Source organism: Falco punctatus (assembly GCF_963210335.1).
Source record: "Falco punctatus genome assembly, chromosome: 1".
NCBI classification, from domain to species: Eukaryota; Metazoa; Chordata; class Aves; order Falconiformes; family Falconidae; genus Falco; species Falco punctatus.
The window spans coordinates 84631628-84651591 of NC_137580.1; the positions used below are offsets into that span (position 1 = coordinate 84631628).

General features: G+C 48.8%; 1 protein-coding gene across 8 annotated transcripts in view; it reads left to right on the forward strand.

The window, feature by feature from the left end:
• Window positions 1-16: 16 nt before the first annotated feature.
• The window catches only part of ULK1 (unc-51 like autophagy activating kinase 1), an 83683-nt gene continuing 63735 nt past the window's right edge, over window positions 17-19964 (forward strand). For 6 of the 8 annotated variants that reach the window (XM_080404576.1, XM_080404580.1, XM_080404578.1 and 3 more), the window contains exons 1-6: window positions 17-1578; window positions 1712-1909; window positions 2637-2729; window positions 2819-2860; window positions 17812-17844; window positions 18683-18719. In XM_080404576.1, coding sequence (XP_080260702.1) covers window positions 1525-1578; window positions 1712-1909; window positions 2637-2729; window positions 2819-2860; window positions 17812-17844; window positions 18683-18719 — 457 coding nt within the window. In that variant the 5' untranslated portion in view covers window positions 17-1524. Of the gene's footprint in view, window positions 1579-1711; window positions 1910-2636; window positions 2730-2818; window positions 2861-17811; window positions 17845-18682; window positions 18720-19964 lie in introns of those variants that run through there. The other 2 variants (XM_080404581.1, XM_080404582.1) reach the window with 2 other exon arrangements.

Sequence of the window (19964 nt, forward strand, 5' to 3'; positions counted from 1 at the left end):
TTGCCATTTTTACCAGTTTCTGTGTTAATTTTTGAATTAACCCCTTCTGATCATTGACAAAAACCTGAAATTGTAGACTGTGTGGATGGCACAGGCCTCTAAGTGAGAAAGAAAACTAGTTAAGTATATTGTATTTTTTTTAAAAAGTAATTTTAAAATTCATTTCTGCTAAAATCACAGAGGTACTCTAGTCTTGTTTTGGTTTAAAGGCTCCTTCCTGCTGACCCTTGTCGCGTTTACAGCTGGCAGCAAGCACTCCATTGCTGCAGGGATCCGAGGTGCAGTCACTGCCGGGCGGGTGCCACAGGCTGCCACGCTCGCACCGGGGTGCGGTGCACGGGGTGTCTGGCGACCGAGGGCAGCAGGCCACAGGCCACACGCTGCTCTTCTGGGGGCGGCAGGGCCTGGCCCCAGCGGTGCTGCTTGTTCCTGCTGTTTGCTGGGAACAGCGGTAACTGGGGACGCCCCGCGCCGCCGGTGCAGGCGGGCCCCGCCGGCCGTGACACGGCAACCCGGGCCGGGGCCGGGCTGCACCGGGCGCGGTGTCCCGCCGCCTCAGGGGCGCGGGCGGGCCTCGACGCCGGCGCGGCTGGCGGGAGCGGACGGCGCTGCCCACCGAGGGGCGGCCTCGCGCCCGGGGGTCACCGGGGAGCGCGAGGCCCGGCCCGGGAAGTGCCCCCCGTCGCAGCACGGCCCTGCGTGGGGCGCCGGGGCAGGTGCTGGGGCGGCTCCCCGGAGGGGGCTCGGCGGAGGCGGTCTCGCTCCAGGCCTGGGCCGCTCCCCTCCGAGGGCGGCGGAGGAGGCGGGCCGCCCTGAGGGGGACGGGGGTGCTGCGGCGCGGGAGCGGGTCACCCGCGGCCCCTCAGGTCCCGCCCGGGCCCCGCCACGGCTCCTGTGGCGAATTTTTTACAGTCCGCCTGAACGGGCGCGTTTCCTTATCTGTGGAAACGCTCCTGGCAGGCTCGGGCGGGGGCGGCCGGACCCCTGCCTCCCCGCCACGCGCCGCTGACTCAGGGCCGGCGGCGGGCGGCGCCTTTAAATCCGTCGGGGCGGCCCCTGCGCCTCAGGTGGCCGTCGCCGCGCCCGCCTCCCCCGCTGCCGCGCATCGCGCCTGCGCCGGACCGGCATTGCGCTCCGGGCCGGCACCGTACGGCACTCCGTTCCGCTCCCGGCCGCGCCGCGCAGCTTTCTCTGGGCCCTAGCGGGTGCCGGGCCCGGCCGGCGGAGTGAAGCCCGGGCGTGCGGCGGGACCCGAGGGGCAGCCCCGGCCCCGCTGCGTGCGAGCGGTCGGGGGGCGCGGGCGGCCCTTAAGGTGGACGCGCGCTTAAGGTGGAGCGCTCCGTAAGGTGGCTCGCGCTTAAGGTGGACTCTCCGCCAAGCCGCGCCTGCGAGGCGGGGAGGGCCGGGGCTCGTCATGGGGAGCCCCGCCTGAAGCGGCCGCCGGAGCAGCCGCGCCGGCCCGGCCCGAGGAAGAGATGGGGGAGGCCCGCTGCTGAGGAGTCAACTTCTGCCCGGCCCCTGACCATGAGCAGCTGCCGGCCGCCCTGCGGGAGGAGGCGGCCCATGGACGAGGGCGAGGTGGGCGAGCGGAGCCCGGCGCTGGGCTGCGGGGCCGCCCCCGCCAGCGGGTCCCCGGCTCCCGGCCGCGCCGCGCGGGGGGGGGGGGCGCCCGGTGGCGTTTGGATTGGGAGAGGTTTAATTTTCTTTAAAGGCTGCTTCTTCATCACCGCCATCCTCCTCCTCCCCGTGCCTTTGCAGCTCTGAAGCCGTCCCGGCCGCAGGCTCCCCGCCGGCCGTGGGGACCCCCCGGCGCAGCGTCATGGAGACGGTGGGAAAGTTTGAGTTCAGCAGGAAGGACCTGATCGGGCACGGAGCCTTCGCCGTCGTCTTCAAAGGCCGGCACAAAGAGGTGAAGGATTTTTTTTTTTTTTTTTTTTTGTTAACGTATTGCTTCGGGCCGAGCTGGGCACCCCGTCCCGGTCACCCTGTCCCCGCTGACTGTTCTTAGCCAGGGCATTAGCCCTGGGGCTCTGGGCAGCCCTGGGGGTGGCCGGCATATTTATTATTTTTTTTTATTATTATTGATGATTGTTATTTTTGGCGCCCCCCCGGGGGGGAGCAGACCGGCGGGTTCACCTTGCTGCGGGCTGGCCCCTGTCCGTGGGGGTGCAGCCCACCCCCCACCCCCCCGGCTCTTGCTTTGGCGATTGTTGGTATTTTTGTGTGTCCGTGAAGTTTTTGTCCTTCTTTACTTAATTCTTCCAAGAGGAGGGGAAATCGGTTACTGATAAATAAAAGGAAACTGACCCGGCAGTGGATTTTCCATCGTTAGGGCTTGGGATAAGCCATGGGCACCCACAGTGCTTTTATTTCTAGTGATTAAATAAGAGGATAATCATCATATAAAGTAGGGACAAAACCCCCGAACCTTAGGCTTTTCTCCTTGGGCTGACTGGCATAGTTCGGGAAAGGGCAAGTCTCAGCAAGTGAGGGGTAGGCATTAGGGTATAACGTGAGCAGCCTTTACCGGTGCTGCGAGATAGTAGTGTTTGTAATCTGTTAAGAGGCTGCTTACCCTAATGTAAATTAATGGTGAAATTTACATTTATTTTTGAATTACATATGCACTCTTTCAGAAACCTGAGCTGGAAGTAGCTGTGAAATGCATTAACAAGAAAAACCTTGCAAAATCTCAAACTCTGCTGGGCAAGGAAATAAAAATACTAAAGGTAAAGGCAGACTGACTTGTTTTCTACAGTCTTTGTTCTGTAGGTCCTTTGTTGCTCCTAGCTTATGGCCTTTGTTTTACTTTTTCTAGGAATTGAAACATGAAAACATCGTTGCCTTGTATGACTTCCAGGTAAATACATTCAATTATGGCAAAGCATTCTGGATTTGGGAGAGGTTGAATGGAGTTTGTGGAATTTCAGTTCTTAACAGATGTTCTGAAATCGAATGTGTATTTTGGGAGGTGAAGTCTTTTGGTAAATTAGGGAAAGATAAACAAACACTGTCAAGCAGATCCTATATTTTTGTCTGGACCACAGAACTCTGATGCAGTTGGGAGCTCCTGTTATGTTATGAAATGCAGCATGTGGTGAATGTGTCTGTGTTGGAAGCTTATAAGTTCTCAAAAACTTAGAAATAAAATTACAGTAGTTATTCTTGGCATGCTTACCTTTTATTTTTTTTTCTTTGGTCTGGGTATACTTCCTAAGAAAATTTCTTTTTCCTAGGCAATGTAAAAATAGCGTGAGCATGACTTTGTAACATATGATTGTCTTCAGTTCCAGAGGATTTTAATTTGCATTTTTCTGTTGTCCTTGTGGCAATCACTAAGTGTTAAAAATTGCAGCAGACGTTTTTAGATTATTGTGGTTTCCCGCAGTTGCTTTTTCCTTCAAAGTCAGCTCTGAAGATCTAATCTAAGGGGCCAAAACTGATCCACTCTGAAACCCAAGCTATCCAATTTTTATTTTTTTTCCCCCTCTTTGATTTTTGGTTAAAAAAATCCTGTCGGGTCATGGGGCGAGTTTTCTTTGACATTGCTGATGCTTTTTTTAAAAAAACAATCAGCGGTGCAGGACCTGAAAGCCTAAAATGGAACTCCTCGGTGGCGGGCTGGAGGGGCCGAGCGGCACGGTACAGCCTGTGCCGCCCCGAGGTGCGATGTTTGATGTTTGCGATGGCTCCGCCGGCCCCGCGGGTGGCCCTGGGGTGGCTTATCTGGAGCCGCCTGCCCGGTCCCTGCCATCACGTGTCCGCAGGCCGCCGTGTTTGTTGACATTCCTCCTTCTCCCGTGGATTGGCTCCGGTGGCCTTCGCGTCACCCCAGACACGAGTGCCAGCCGCCGGCGCGGCCTTGTGCAATGCCTCCTGGGTGCTGTAGTCTGCCCCTGTCCCCACGGCCCCCTGCCCGTGTCCCCCCAGGCCCCCTCCGCTGCAGCAGGGGGTACGGCGGGGCGCCGCAGGCGGCCTTGGAGAGAATGCGATGCCTGGCGCGGCTTTGGCCGGAGGCGGCCGTGGGGGATTCCGGGCTGCCCGGGGAGGGCGGCGGGGCGGCTGGGGGTGGGATTGCTTCCTGGGAATGACCTCTGGGCGAGAGCCCAGCGAGCCGCCCCGGCCGGGCAGGGCAGCCCGTCAGGTCAGCGTGGCAGAGCAGCTCGAGGGGCAGGGGCTGCCAGGCACAGGCCGCCTGGGGCATTCGATCTCGTGTTTATTCATTTCTGACCCTTCTGAGTTTACTTCATAACTTTTCAGTTGATGAGGGAGTGAGTGGCTGCTCCTGCGTTTCCTCTGTAGTTTGCATTTGTACGAAGCATCATGCTGCTGCGTTTGCTTATTGCAGATCTTTCAAAACCTTTGTGTTCTTATTCTCACCCTGCTTTAAATAGCTGCCAGGTAGGAAGCAGCTCAAAGACGCTTCATGTGAAAGGAGCGATTTCGTTGCTGTTACAGCTGCAGCAATGCGTTTTTCTCCTTGAGTGATGGCAAATGAGCTTTACTTAAATTCTGTGTGTAGCAGTGTAGCCTGGTGAGCTATTACCAAGAAGCTGTGTGAGGTACCAAAAATAGGAACCTGAGAATCGTCCTGGGCTGGAGACATGCCCAGGTATGTGCTTAGTTACCAGCTTTGTCAGAGAGTCCTTGTATGACCTGGGCAATTTGATTTCTTGGACAAAATGAGATGACTTAGCTGGCACTGGATCTTACGTAGGGTACCAGGGTGCAGAGTCTGTTCTGGTGTAAGGTGATCGGTCACCAGACAGTCTGACACGGTCCACCCACACAGGTTCTGTGTGTAATGTGTCTTGAGTGTTGGCCTGGCTCTGTGTCTCCTTAGGAGTTGTGTGAGAATATATTATTCGCAAAGGTAAAAGTGCAGTTCCAGGGAATGCTTGTTTCTGCCCACCTTTCCTTACTTTGTGGAGAAGACTACTTACTACTCACCTTGTTCCTCTGATACAAGATAGGTGGCTTTGTTCATAGCTGCAGATATATTACCCTCAAAAATGGCATAGTTGCAGTTAATGGAGCCCTTACTTGTAGACTTCTGCTGAAGGGGTTTATTCTTGTATTACAGCATCGCAGTACAAAAAGGAAAAAATATTTCCCGTGACTCTTAATGTTGCCCTGTAGCTTTGTCTATTGCATTTTGTGTCATTCCTTTCCTCTGCACCTCCTGTCAGCAGTAACTTTTAACTTCTACTCGTGTGTTCCTTGCACACAAGGAAACGGTTACCAAAACCACAGTGGCTGTAAGCAAGTGATTACACCCAATGATGCTTTCATTTGCATTTTCCTGGTTAAAAGCTAATGCTAACCAGGTCTCATACAAATCGATATTTTTTGATGTAATGCCATTTTTGCCCCAGACAGACACTTGCAGTGCTGGTATGTAACGCCAACAGCAGCTCTTACCCTGGCATGCTTATTTTATTCTTCAGATCTGGGAAAATTGCTGTGTTCTTTCTTGTTTCGTAGATCTTTGTGATACTGGTTCATAAATAATGACAAAATAAGAAGCTTCCTAGGAATAAATGATACTGGTAAATGTTTAATACATAAAAGTGCAATGTCTGGACTTTTATAGGTCCCCTCACTGGAGTCCTAAGAGCAGCATCATTACATGAGAATGGCTCACAAAATGAAATATGCATATTCCCATTATTATGTGCTCATGTATTAATCAAAGGTGCTGTGAATAGTCCAGGAGCCTAATGTGAGAACCTCTGCTCAAAAAGAGGATAAATCGTATTGCATTGCATTTCTAAAAGTGCTTTCTATTTAGTGTCTGCATGGAGTTGTGGTGCAGATCTTTCCTAGGCACCGGGGGTGTTTAGCATAAAGTGAAAACCATGTTCCACCACACTCAGAGCCAGTTAACTGCTACTGAACAATCCCCAACTCCTCAGCTGGCTTGCAGAGGGGCTGGAGTCAGGGTCTCCAGACTGCAGCAGTCTAGAGAGACATCTGGGTACCAGAATTCTTTTCCCTCTGAAGACAGCCAAATGAGCTCTTGTTCTTGAAGGTGGAAATTAGTGACAACAAGAATACAAATGGTGGTTTCCGCCAGATGAGAACTTGGTCTGGAAATTAGGTTTCTTGAAAAACTGATTTCCAAAACTCTGAGCATCAGCTCAACTCTTCACACATGTTGATGCTGAAAGCATTGCGGTGTGTGGTCTGGTGGATGGGATGGGCTTTCGTTTCTTTTGTGACTCAGGAGATGGAATCTGTGATCGGAGACCTCTTGGTTAGCTAAGGGGATTCAATAGTAGGGAGGTAACTCTTGAACGTATCAGGTCTTGGGAGCGCTGCTCACTGGATGGCTTCTGTCAGCACTAGTAATAGGTAGAGTTTTAGATGTCACTGTGATCTTTGGGGCAGTGGGAGGTCCTGGGTATCTTTGCTTCCCTGTGCTGTGCCAGCTGCCCTGGGAAGGCTGCTTGAATACATGTCAATTGAAGATCTCGCATGTGGCTGCGCTGGTGCTAGGGCAGAAAATCTGCTGTGCTTGAACATAGATCATGCTTTGGGTGTTAGAAAATGTTTTCCTGCATGAAATAAGAACGTTATTTTATTGGCACATCTTCCCTAGTCATGTGCTGTGATCTGAGCTTGCTTCTTAAAGCAGCCCAGCTATGACTGCGCTTTTGTGGGTATCGGGGTGTTTTTGGGGATTTTTGTAGGGTTTTTTTCCTAGTTTTCGCATGGATGGGATGGGCTGTTTGTAAAACATAGTTGTTAACATCATGCAGGGCACTGCACTGTGAAGTTTCTGGTTCAGCCTAGGTTATCTGAGGGCCTGATTTACATAATTTTGTGTCAAGTTGGCTTATTGTACTCACCAGCTCGGGATGAGCTGAGAGTAATACTTAACTCACTCATATGGCACAGACTCACCAAAAATATTTCTGCTGGTGTGACTGTATCACCTGGAGCTCCTGGACAAAAAGAACACTGAGTCCTTGCAATGCAGTTCTTGTGCACATGGATTAAGGCATGGGTGGCAGAACAAACACTTCTCAGCTTAATGATCAGTCACCCCGGGCTGGTCTTGAGTGCCAAGTAAATAACAGCCTTGCTCTGTTGTTGCTGTATAGGAAGTCCTTGTGATCAATAGCACTGTGGCTGTTGGGCTGTGATGTTCTGCACCATCACCCTTTTCTGACATGGAGCCTTTAGCTGCTAGTGCACATCTTGTCTACGTGCCTCCAGAACCCCTGGAGCTCCGTGTATGGCAGTGTCCTTTGGCGTGCCCTCCAGCACTGCTCGCTTCTGCTGCAGCACCTCGCTGCTGCGTGTGATGCCAGATGAATCAGTGTTGCTGCAGCGTCACCTCCTTGCCTCGCCACCTTTTGTGCCACCTAATGCAGGATCTTCTGTTCCTCAGGCAGTGGTGTTTGGGTGCCCTGTCTTGGGAGACAGGGCTCCACTGTGACACTTGGAATGACTAAGGAGGCACTCTGTGTCTGGAAGATCACACTCCTGAGATCAGGCTGCCTGCCTGGTTAAATCCTGTTTTAATTCCATCCCCGAGCGAAGCTGGCAAGTTGCCTGGTGAGTGGGTGTAAAGTGCTGGCTCCTCTGAACTGCCAAGCAATCCTCTCTCTGTTTGCTCTGTGGGCAAGAATGGGGTGTCTGCTGTCCTGCTCCGTCAGCATCCTTGCATCTGTTGAAGGAAATAGCTCTGATACTGAAGACTGGATCTGGCTTAATTTAGAGCTAGAAGGGGAGGAGGACATAAAACCCAACCACCCTCTGACAGTAGTTTTGTAGGGTGAGGCTTGAGAGTTTAGTGCACCAAAATGGTTATGTTTATGGAGAGTAAAGAATTTTATAGTCTTGAACTTCTATGTAATGTTGGCTTCACTAGCTGGCAACCCTGCCACTGTGCAGGTCACAGAAACACCTAGCAAATGTTGACCACTAAATATAGACCTCAGAGGAGTCATGGGCTTTTTTTAGAGGGAGTTGTCTTGTTGCATTTCTGAAATTATGATCACTGTTGTACTCATCCTGTGTGTAAAGCACATACCTGTGTTCCTCTCATGTGATTAAGATGTCATGGAAGAGCTGGCGACGTGGAGGTTAATAGCCTCTAAAGCTCCTGTGGAAGGTAGCATTACTCAGACTGTAATGACAGATTAAGGAATGTTTCCCAGGAGTAATCAGAAACTGGTAGGCTGTTGTGTTCACAGTTTGACAGCAGAGCTCTGGTAATGGCTGAGGTGCTATTGGTGTTGCTGCTTTTGAAGTTCCATCAGTGTTTCCATTATAAAAATTTCCACTGTTTAAATCCTTGTGATGATTGAATTCTTTTGGTTGGAGTGAGCAAAGCAAGGAGGTGGAGATTTAGAAGATTGTGGGGAAGAGGTACCTTCTAATCAGTGGCTGAGTGGGACTGAATTCAGATGGAGAACCATTGTTGGAATTTCTTTCCAATACTTATAGGTCCAAACAAAAGTCCAATTAAAAGATTTAATTTTGTGGCTGGACTGCACTTGGCTGTAACCTGTAAAACTGCAGTAAAACTGTGTGCTTCAGAACCTCATCTGAATTTAGCTTGAGCATATGTAAAGAATTGGGAATACAGTTCGCTTTCATGTGTCTCCTTTCTTCCTCTCCCTTTCCTGCACCCCCTACTTACCCACCTGTTGATACCAGCTGAAGAGCCTTTGCACAACAGGCAGGCTAGCAAGCAGCACCCAGAGGGGTGGTGGTGGCGGTAGGAATCCAAGCTGGGTGGCTCAGGTTTGCTTTGGGGAAGCTCTGAAGCTTGGGTCCTCTGGAGCAGACATGTGTCTTCGTGAGGTAGATTGCCTTCATCGAGTGGCATGTGGAGACAGACAGTGGGAAATGAGAAGTTAAGTGTTGCAGAATGGCTGTGTGATCACGGCCATTCTGCAACAGTTAAGCATAGGGGTGGTGGTCTTTCATCTGCAAAGTCAAGGAGAGGTTTTTGGGTTTGTTTTGTTTTCAGAATAAGTATGTACTTTTTTTGCTTGTTGTTTTCTGTTAGTTGGGTGGGGTTTGGGGTTGTTTGGGGGGGTGTGTGTTTTGTTTTGGGTTTTTTTTGTGGGTTTTTTGCTGTTACTCATGTTCATGTAGCAATAGTAAATGGCAAACTTGATGGAAAGTGACTGAGTGATGTGGTCTTCCAAGGCAATGTTTCTCAGGCACAGACCCAAATGTACTTTGCCTAAGAGGAGCCATCTTAATTGTCTTCAGATGTTCTCGTTTCTCTCTGAAAATTTTGTTATTAAATGTCCACAGCAGAATCCAGGGAAGCCAACAGATAGCTTTAGAACCTCTTTTGTGCTTAGTGTATAGCAAAGAGGCGCTTTAACTGAGCGATGTCTCCCACTTTACGATGTGTAGGCCTTAAATACCACCATAAACATAAAGAGATGCTCTCAAAATGCAAAGTGAGGATCTCGCAGCTGTATGCATTTGTTTATTAAGCAAGGTTGTTTAAAGGGGGGGCTGATAGAAATGAATCAAATTCTGCATCACTGGTTGCTTAGGGCAATAACATTCTGTCTGGCTGCAGGAGCACCTGGCTCATCTCCTAGCATCAGAATAACGGGAGGAATTAGGTCAGCTGAGCTGGCATACTAGAGACCAACCAGACAGTGTGGTTCCAATGGGGCAAATGAAAGATGCAGCATTATAAGACCTTAGGGATCCTATTTAGCAAAGCATCTTATGTTTCCAAGAAGGGAAGGCCTCCCAGCTGGCTTGGTACGTCCCGGTGGCACAGTGTGGGTGCTGCTGCGGCACTGGGAAGCCTGGCGATAGCTGGGCAGGGGGAGGTGGTGTCGGTCAGGGCTGAGCTGCAGCCCCGCAGGCTGCCAGGGGTCTTGGAGCACACAGGCTATGTGTGTGTGCTGTTTAATGTCACTGCACACGGCTGGGCAGTCAGGCTGCTTTCTCTCTGGAGGTTTCTTCATTTACGTTTGACTGATATTTTTTTCATTTAGTTGGCAATTGCAGCCAGCATGTTAAATATGTTAAAGCATACTTGGTGCTCTTCATATTTTTTAAACACTATAGGTTCAAGCCCATGTTACTCCGGCTTCCAGTAACTGGATTTTATTCCCTCTTAAATTAAGACTGGTTTTATTGGAAAGAAAACCCATCCTTTTTTCTTTAAACTCCTTGTTATAACACCTTTATGTTGTGTGTTTGCTTTCTTAAATCTGGTAAATGAAGTATGAGATGAATGGATGAGGAAGAAGACTTGTAAAGGCCAGTCAGTCATGCAGCTGGCACAAAAAAGCCGGTGGAGGTCGGCTTTTTTCTTAAAAAGAAAAAATCTCTGGCAGGGTAGCAGGTTGTGTTTGGGATACAGTATTAAAAAAAACCCACAAAAAAACAAACAAAAAAAACCCCAACCCCAAGCCATTCCCAGCTTTATTGGTAGAACTACATTAACTGGTTCTAAAATCGAACTTCTGGACTGAGTAGTTTTGCTTGTATTTGCACACATCTCAGTAAGTGGGTATGTCTCCGTGTGTGTGTAATTAAAACTGAAATGTTCGCTCTTGTATCCTGCCGTGTTGTCAGCCATAGCACTCCCCCCACTGCTCCAGCTCTTTCGGCAGGCTCATAAAATGCAGCTTTATGGTATGCAAGGGTTTCATTCCAGTACATGTGACTGAGCTTAAGGTAATGGGGAATTCAACCTTAAATGTTGATTTTTATAATATGACTGTGATACAGAAAGGAAATGAGGAATAAATACAGAAAAGTAGATCAGATCTGGAATATTTTTTCGTTGTTTTTAGAATTATGAAGTTTCTTCTCTTAATAGCATTAACATAATGCATTGCCATTTGCAGAAAGGAGCTTGCTTTTGTTAAGCTTCTAGGTCTTATTCTGCCTGTTGACAAAGAGGTACCTACTTCTTTCCATTCCACGTCAAGAAGTCCAGTCTTTTCAGGAAAACTGCTACTTTTTCCCTGTGCAGTCTCTTACCATTGCTGGGCTGCTGCGCTGGGGCAGTGTTGCCTCCCTGGGGGCACGGGCTGCTGCAGGCGAATCTGGCTGCACTAAGAGGTGATGGCTCGTCAGTGTCCCAGGAGCAGGAGCCTTCAGTTTGCTCTGATGCGTGTTTTGGTCTCGCCTTGTAGCTCTGTGACCTGTGAAGCCCGCTGCTTTGTCTCTATACTCTTATTATGGCATTAATCCCATATTTTGGTTTCTGTGGTTAGGCTCAGGTGCAGCACTCGGCTCTGACTTGCTGTAGAGTGTTGCTCTGCAGGGGCCCAGTCTGCCCCCAAAGGAAGGTCATGTTTTCCTGTTTGAGCACTCTGCAGGCACTGTAGCCATCAGTCACCCAGCAGGCGCGTTGAGTCTCGTGGTTTGACCGAGGCCCGCAGCGAGCTTGTGTGAAAGCGAGAGCCGGTGGCCCAGTCCATGGGGCTGACGGGCACTGCAGCTGCCCCCGCTTGCAGATGGAGGTGGAGGAGAGAGGGGGGGCTGGTTTGAAGGAGGCTGCAGAAAGCTCAAGCCCAGTGGAAGGGATGGTGAAGTTTCTCCAGGTCGGTCGGATATTGGGCTGTCTTACCAGCTGTCCTGCCGTGTGGCTGAGGTGGTATTAGCTGCCTGGCAAAAGAGTAGCTCCACAGACATGTCGTTGTCTTGTTTGTTTTTTTTGATGTCATGCAGTCAGACTTCAGGACTGTTGCCAGGGGAATGGGAAATACTTTCCCTCCCTTCCTGAAGCCTGGGTAGATCCAGAGGATAGCTTTCCTGCTGTTTTTAATCTGCCCTGAAGTACAACCTGTCCTGAAACAAGTCATCTGTTTTATAAGTAGAGAATACCATACTGCCTGGAGTGGGGTAACACTGGCCCTTGGTATTATTATTCTTCTGGTCCTACAGAAATCTGCCTGCTGCAAGGCTGGCCATAAACCACGTCTATGCTGCGGGGCTCCCTTCTGCTTGTGCTGTGCCTCTGCTGGTGCTCTGCATCCTGGAGCAAGCTGACAGGTCTGTAGGAAGCAGAATGCAGTCAAGAGCCAATACAGTTGGCTGTGGGCCTCTCTGGGTCTTGCTGCTTGTGCTTATTCCCTGGGATATACATGAAGAAATTAGAAGCCCTCATTGTTTTGGGAAGTCAAGGATCTGCTGACCATAGTAATAACGCTTTCCAGTCAGTAGCAGTAGGTTTTATTGCTGGACATGGATGTGCTAGAGTGGGCAAAGATTGAGTAGACTATTGGATGATGGTATTTGTTGCTTGCATATCATCTTCTGGACAATGCTTATACGTGACTGACCAAGATTTATTGCTTCCAGTGTAGCCCATAGACAAGAGGAAAGTGGCTGCCTGTTCCTTATAGCATGCTAACTCTCTTGCTGTAGGATCTCCTTGGCTGCATGACTTGAATCCCAAAAGTCTGCCCTGAAATGTGCTTTTGTCTGATTGTGAAGCTGTGCCTCTGTTCGAGAAGTGTTTTGTGGTATTGTTTGACTGTGCAGAGAGGAGATTATGCTGCAGTGGATGAGTTGGTGTTTTTTTGGCTTGTTTTTTGGGTTTTTTTGTCATCTTTTCTTCCTTCATGAGTTAGTTGTTGTCTCTTGAATTGGAAACCTGCTTGAAATGTTCCCAAGTTCCTTATTGGTAAGGTTCAGGAGGAGTGAAGGGAAGGACCAGGGCCAGAGAACTAAGAAGTGCAGTAGGCTCTGAGACATGCTTTTCTTCCTGCTTGAGGTCAAAAGGCGAGTGAATATTTTTTTAGCTATTTGCTTTAGATCTATTTTCCAAAGGGTGAGCACTGGTAGGTGCTCCTACAATTCAGATTAATGTTACTATTGTCTTTTATCTTCCTTCCGTTCAAATAGTTGCGTCAAGAAGTAATCCCTGCATAGCATGATGGTTTTCCTTTCCCTCTTTAGAGGTTAGCCTCCTCAAGCCAAACTGTTAGCCAGAGTGAAACAATACTAAGAGACTTTGCTACGTAGAAAGTTTCTTTTCTCTCTTGAGAACAGCGGGTTCTGTTACCCGAGCCCAGCCATCATGGGAGCCGCTGCCTTGGCTAGAGGCTTTCCAGGTGCCACTGGCCTAGGAATTGGTTTCTGTAGAGCATAATTGTATTCATTACAGCCCATGTTTGTCACACCAGTGCCACTGTCAGAAGAGCAATGGCAAGAGACCACAGGTAAAAAGGGCACTGGCTCCAGGAGATCCTACAGACAAAACAGGAGGATGTGGTGTGCTGTGGTTCTGCTGCGGTGACTGGGGGACGTAGCAGTAAAAAAACTTAACAAACCCAAAAAAGCAGAGCAGAAAAGCTTAGCTTTCAATTGACGTCACATTTATCTTCCACTGTCAGACTCCCAGCTTTTTGTGCTTCTTTTGTGTTGGTAGGAACTGATGAGTCCTAGCCCCATTTAGAGAGATCTGTGTGCAGCGATTATCTTTGCTTGGCAGCTGCAACAGGCACTGTTGGAGAGGCAGTGTTGAGCAGCACATGGCAGATGCCCTCTGAGAGGCACAAAACAAGAACCTTTGCCATCACAGAGAGGCCAGCAAGCAGGTAGTGGTACGCTGCTCTTCAGGAGGACAACAAAACCAGTTCTGAGGACTTGGATCCATACAGCTCCTCTCCTATAGGCAGTAGGAACCTCGTCAGCCATACGGTGCTCAGCACATGGGTGTTCCAGTGTTCCTCCTGCATCCCCCAGCCTTCCTAGAAAAGAGGACTGGTATGGGGTGGAAGCCATCCTTTGCTGGTTCTACCCCAGTGTCTATTACAGCACTGCTCCCACACAGACTGATGAGAACACTGCACTGCTGAGGGAGTTTTGAAGTGTTGTGTAATTAAACTTCAACTCTTTTCCCTTCCTGAACAGCTTTCTAAACTCTGTGGCAGGCTAGGTGCTGGGGTAGAGTGCAGAGGAGGATTTCTTTAAGGAAGTTTCCTCTCGCAGGCTTTTTAAGCTGTGGTAGGAGGATGACTAACTGTGGGTACACCCAGACATTTCCCTTTGGACACACCTAAACACACACTTTCCAAGAAGAGGATCATGCCACCTTCCAGTATGGGTGGAGAGAAAATTTAAAGGGAGACAGGACTGCTGGGTCTTGATGTCTGAGACGCCAGCCCTGCTAATGTCCCAGTGAGAAGTTTTAACATTGCACTGTCCTGGGGTGATTTATGGTGTACTGCTAAATGAAGTTTCTTCATTTCTTTGTCCTTCGTCATCAGATGTGTGTTATTTGTAGAGGCTATTGCCTATTTTTATACTCAATTAAATTGTAACTTCATCACTGGGGCCTCTGCTGCAAGAACTACAAGTCAGGCAGTGGTCCAGACTGATTAATTATCAGCTTAATGTCTTTGGCAGAGGCTTTTTGCTGCTATTGTGGAGTATGGTCAGGGTACTGCTGCACTTTATGATGAGGGGTAAAGTTAGAGGGTTGCCTCTGTGCTGTTCTCTCGGTCGAGCTTGTTTGGTGACAGGATTAGCCTCAGCTGCACGGGCTGGCACATGTGAGTAAGAGGTCCAGAGTCAGTCATCTGTAGTGCTACTTGGACATAAGCCTCTGCAGAAATGCAACAAACTGTAATATTATTCTTGTTACTGATGTGGAAATGAGTGGTTTGGGTATTTTGTTTCTGTTCAGAGAAACTGGTAGCCTGCAAAATTTGGCTTGCAGTGCTTTTTTTTTCCCCCCCTTGTTTTGTTAATGAACAAGTCATAAGTAGTGTGGAAGGACACAGATGGAAAAGAAATAGTTTCTGTTGCTGAATGAGCTTGAGAGCAGTCCATCTGCCTAACTGAGAAACCAGAGGTGTCTTCAGACAGTTGTGTCCCTTGTAAGCCCAGTGAGCTCCTGGCTCTTTCCAAACAAGAGTTTGTTGCTGGAGCCCTTCCTGCAGTAAATGTTTAGTTTTATTGGCAAAATTCCTACAAATCTCTTTCTGGTAAGTGGGTCTTGAAATGCTGAAGTTGCAAACATGGAAGTTGTCATCCCTGCTACAGGCATCTGTGATCTGAAAATACACTTGCTAAATGTTCCTTTGCTGTGCTGGGGGTGCACGCAGCAGGGCAGAGCGCTTCTGAGGAAGGCTTGTGTGCTGGGGGGGTGCTTTGCCAGTGGATGGGTGGGGGAGCCACCTCCTCCTCGGCGGGTAGCTGTCAGGCCTTGCCCTCTTATCTCTTCACCCGGTGGTGGTGGCATAAAGCCACAAACCACCAAGGTCACTGTTGCTGGGGGAGTGAAGCACGGCATCCCCCCCGGCCTGTGTAGGTCCTTGTTTAACCCTGGTGGCCGTGCACGTGGGCTGCTAAAAATCGGTGACTTTCCTGACAATGTTTGTTTGCAGAGTCTTTAAATAACATACAGTGGAAAAACAACCAAACTGTACGGTGTACATTAGCTATTGGCTAATAGCTTGTTACAAGTATCTTCTCAATGTGGTTTGTGTAAGCTAAACTTCCTCTGCATTTTCTGTATAGGTAATAATATAGCAAGTAAGCTTCCCCAAACCCTGCTGGTGTTATACATATTTATTTGTAGAGTTCCTAAGCTGCAACGATCACAGTGTGTTTAGACAGGAAGTGTCTATGAAGAACATTGCTGTGGCAGTGATGAACTCGGTGTGGGCTGCCAAAGGCGCTTGCGATGCTTCCTCCATGCCCAGCAGTTGCCCTGCCATGTGCTCCCTCACCTGCAGCCCCGCAGTCCTTCCCTGGGCAGCTGCACCGCACTTTTGATGCGTCCTCACATCTTCTGGTGCATCTGTGGCTGGACTTCCAGGAGAAGTGAAAGGCCTGGGTGTCTTTATAAACCTTAACTTCCCATTGTTCCTGCTAAGGACAGCAGGAGATGGTGGGTTTTGAATGCTTCTGAAAATTTCACCCCAGTGCTCCGGTGCAACACTTGTGACAGTGCCTGGTGTCTTCTTCTTGTGCTGCATCCCTGGGCTAGTGCTTTTAACCACAGGCTGGTTTCCCACTTCATGTGAAGCCTGTGTGAAAGTGGATGACTTAATGCGCGCTGCTTTTAAGTGCAGAGGTTGGAAAACAAATCCTGTTTAAAGCAGTACTTGTCATGCAAGGAAATACAACAAACTCGGCCTTGAAGTATCACACATAATTGCTTTTGGGACAAACACAGGGACTTTCAAAAAGCTCATCAGGGCTTGGCAGTGAAAACAGCTGTAAGAGCTGAGCTGGGGATGGCCAGCCCTGGGGTTTGGTGAATGCTTGAGCCAGGGGAGCTATGTGAGCGGAGGCTGCTGGGCTGCACGGTGCCTTGAGCCTCTCCAGGGGAGGGTGGGCTGTGCTGCAGGCAGCTGTGGGCTGAGTCTGACATCACGGGTAGTTCAGCTTCCTCCCCTCTTCCCCCCTTCCTCCAATCAGTCTTCCAGCAAGCATCTGGAAACACAGATTTCATGTTGTGAGGTTCAAAAAGGACTGTAAGAGAAATGATGGGAGGTGCTGAGGACTCGAGGTGTTGACAGAGGCAGTTTGGCACAGGCTGGATGGGAGGTAGAGTCCTGTGGGCAGACAGAGATGAAAGGGGCCGAGAGCAGACAGTGGAGACTGCTTGGAAACCAAAAGGCTTGTAGGGTGGGTGCTGGGGCTCTTTGAAATTGTAGCAGGGCTCGGAAGAGGAGTCAGGTAGGCAGGTGTCTAAACAGCCTGTAAGTCAAGGCGTGCTCCCTGGCGCTCTGGAAATGGAGTGGTCTCCTCCTCTGCTCTCAGAGCTTCTCCACTCACCTGGGCAATTGCTGCCTGCGCTGGTCAGGGCTGCGTCTGGATTTCGGGGGAGGCTTCCAGCACACAGGCTTTGTGTAGCAGGGCTGTTTCTGTCTGACTTGGAACAGAAGATGTAGTCTCATTTGCCTTTCTGGGTCTACCCGGGGCTGAAATGTCTGGCTGTTCTCACGTTTGTTCTCTGCTAGTGGTTTGGCAGCCGTGCTAGGCACATGCCAGGCAGCTGCCGGTGTCAGCGTGCGTGTGGCACAGCTACATGTGCCGATGCGGCTCTGTGGTGCTCCCTGGCTGCAGGGCACTCCTCCACGGTGGGCACTCCTCCACGGTGGCCAGTGCTCGCTCTGGGGGTGTGCTGCCTTGTATGGGCTTCCAAAGGCCAGGGAGCTGGTGGAGGTGGTCCTCTGAGGCTGGAGGTGAACTCTCAAGATGGTAAGAAGCATCACAGTGCAGCATCTGTAGCAAACTTAGGAAGGCAAGCGTTTGGGCTGAACTGTGCTGGTGTTGACCCCCATGATAATCCAGAAAGCTTTAGCTGCCCGAAACTGGTTGGTCGATATTGTGGTTTTGACCTGAGATCTTTCCTTTTTGCCCTCAAATCCAAGGTGACTCTTGGGCACTTCTCAGCTGTGGGTTTGTGGGCCCCAAAATTGTGTTGCTTTTATCTCTCTGTTCAGGCTAGCACTGTTCCTGTGGGCATAGCTGCTATAAAGGGCTGAGTTAAATGTGGAAATGATTAAGGCTCTAAGATGATAGTGTGCCAGTGTCTGCATTGCATACTGCTGTTAATCCCCAGAGCCCAAAAGGAACATGAAGACCCAACATGAACCCAAGCCACAATACAGGAGATCTGCTTGGTTAAACAGAAGCACACTCAGAAAGGAATAACGTGCTTAAATACCTGGCATTTCAAAGTAAGCTGTTTTTCAGGAATTAACCTATAATGAAGTTTTTACCCTCTCTTCAGCTGGAATCATAACAGAGCACAGTTTACCTGTTTAAAAGCAAATGCAGCAGTTGTAAAGTGTGTGAAATATTTCAATACATAAATCTTTTATTTTTCTGTTTCCCCAGGAACTGGCAAACTCTGTCTATTTGGTTATGGAGGTAAGCAAGTGTGTGTGTGTCTTTCCCCACCCACCCACCCCCCCGCCATCCTTTCTTTTTTCTTTTTTTTTTTTTTTTTTTTTTTTTAACCCTTGTTTTAGGCAGAACAGCTTGTTACACAAGTAGTGCTTTCTGCTTGCAGTCTCACCTGTGATACTTTTGCAAATCTAATCTGCAGCTCTGTGCCTTTGAGAACTGGAGCAGTGTGGGTGACAGTAGCAGCCAGGGGGATTTTTTGATATTGCTGCTGTCAGAAGGTCATGCTGGCACGGGTTTAATCAGTCAGACATCTTACCTCAAGGGTCAAATAGGTGTTACTGGGCAGTATCTGCTTCAAAGATACACAGAAAGAGAATTATCTTGACACAGCCTGCCTGCCAAGCTTTTGAATGTTTACTTTCCTGTTCAGTCTTCACTGTGAGGTCTTGTTGCCTTTCCTTGGTGCTGTGGAAAACCATGTGGGGAATTCCAGCCGTCAGCTGTGGCTGCTCCCTGGCGTTTCTCAGCCAGCTTTCTGGTGGTGTCCTGAGTGGTGACCCTTCTGCTTTGTTCTGGTTCTGTCATTCTCTCTGCTGGGCATGTACATGGGTGTGCATGTGCACAAAAGCTAGTTAGTGCTGGCATATTATAATGCAACATAATGTTTAGGGGAAATGGGACAGAAGAGGAACCTCCTGGAATGGAGTTTTCCCTGCCAACTTCTGAATACATATTTTGATACGTGTGGTTATTTATGTTTAAAAATTATGATAAGCCTGCCATGCTGGTAAAGTTTACTGTTATTCTTTTTAATGTTTGGCTTGCCTTGCATTAACTGAGCTTTCTGATCTATTCACAGTACTGTAATGGTGGTGACCTGGCAGACTATCTTCACAGTAAGTAGAACAATATGGAGAATATCTTCTGTATTCAGAAGAAAACACTGACTGTTTTATCTCATTAAAGTTGCGGGGGTTTGTGGAAGATCTAAATAAGAACACTGTATTTTTATTTTTTTTAACTCCTGCAAAATAAACAGAGTATCACTGCTCCTTTTCTAAGAGGTTCACCCTTGATGATAATTTTAAAACTGAGACTCCATGATGGTAAAAGCTAGTATTGTAGTCTTTCCTATGTAGGTCAGTGGTAATTGTTGTCGGTAGTTATATATTTTAGTTACAATGGCCTTAGATTAAACACATCTTAACTCTCCTAGGGACATCGTTTGTCTGTTTCTTGGTCACTGGAAAAAAAAAAAAGCTATTTATACTGAAGCCTTGCAGTTGTGTAGGGTTGCATTAAAGTAAGACCCCCAAGAGTATATTTCAGTTTACCCCTAAGAGTGTGCCCACATCTAGGGCAGAGCACACTTCTTTCCTCAGTGTGATGAGGGTGACTGTAGCGTAGCTGGTAGTGTTGTGAAGGTGGTGAAAACCAGGGTCTTTGGGAGAATATAGCACAGGTGTCTGCAACTGTGGTGCCTTGACAAGCCTTCTGGTGAGACTGAAGTGTGTCTTTGCCACCAAACCGAATGAAACATGCTCGGCCTGTTGTCCAGCTGTATTGCTGGGACCAGGCTTCCATCTCCCAAGGTATTTTTCAGTGCAGCCCGCAGCACAGGTACAGGCTCCTGGCCTGCATGAAAATCCCATTGCACCTGAGTACCAACACAGTAGGAGGATGGCGTGTTTAACAAGTTGCTTAGCTACAGTCAGGCATGGCCCTTATTTTCTGTTGGCCTAACTGTATTTTTTTCTTTAAAATTACCTTGTTGTTTTGCATGTTAACTAGAAGATTACTAAATGTGAAGAGACAACTTTAATCTCATTTCGTGTGTGGCTCTAGGTCATGGTTAAACAAAGTTTCTTCACATTGTTCAGATTAAAAGCTAGTCAGCTGGGTAATACTTCAGGCTCCTTATTTGAGGTACAGGATGTCTGGAAATGGCAAAGATTGAAGGATTAAAAGCTAAATTTACATTTGCCCTACAGCTAGTGTTGGTATCCCTAGAATGATAATTTGGGGCTGGATGCTAGTATGCTGCACTCTGTTCACACAGGGTAATGGTTTATGCTTGTGGACTTCAATTTTCAGAAAGGATTTAGTACTTGAAGGAAAATGAAGGAATATTCTGCATTTCA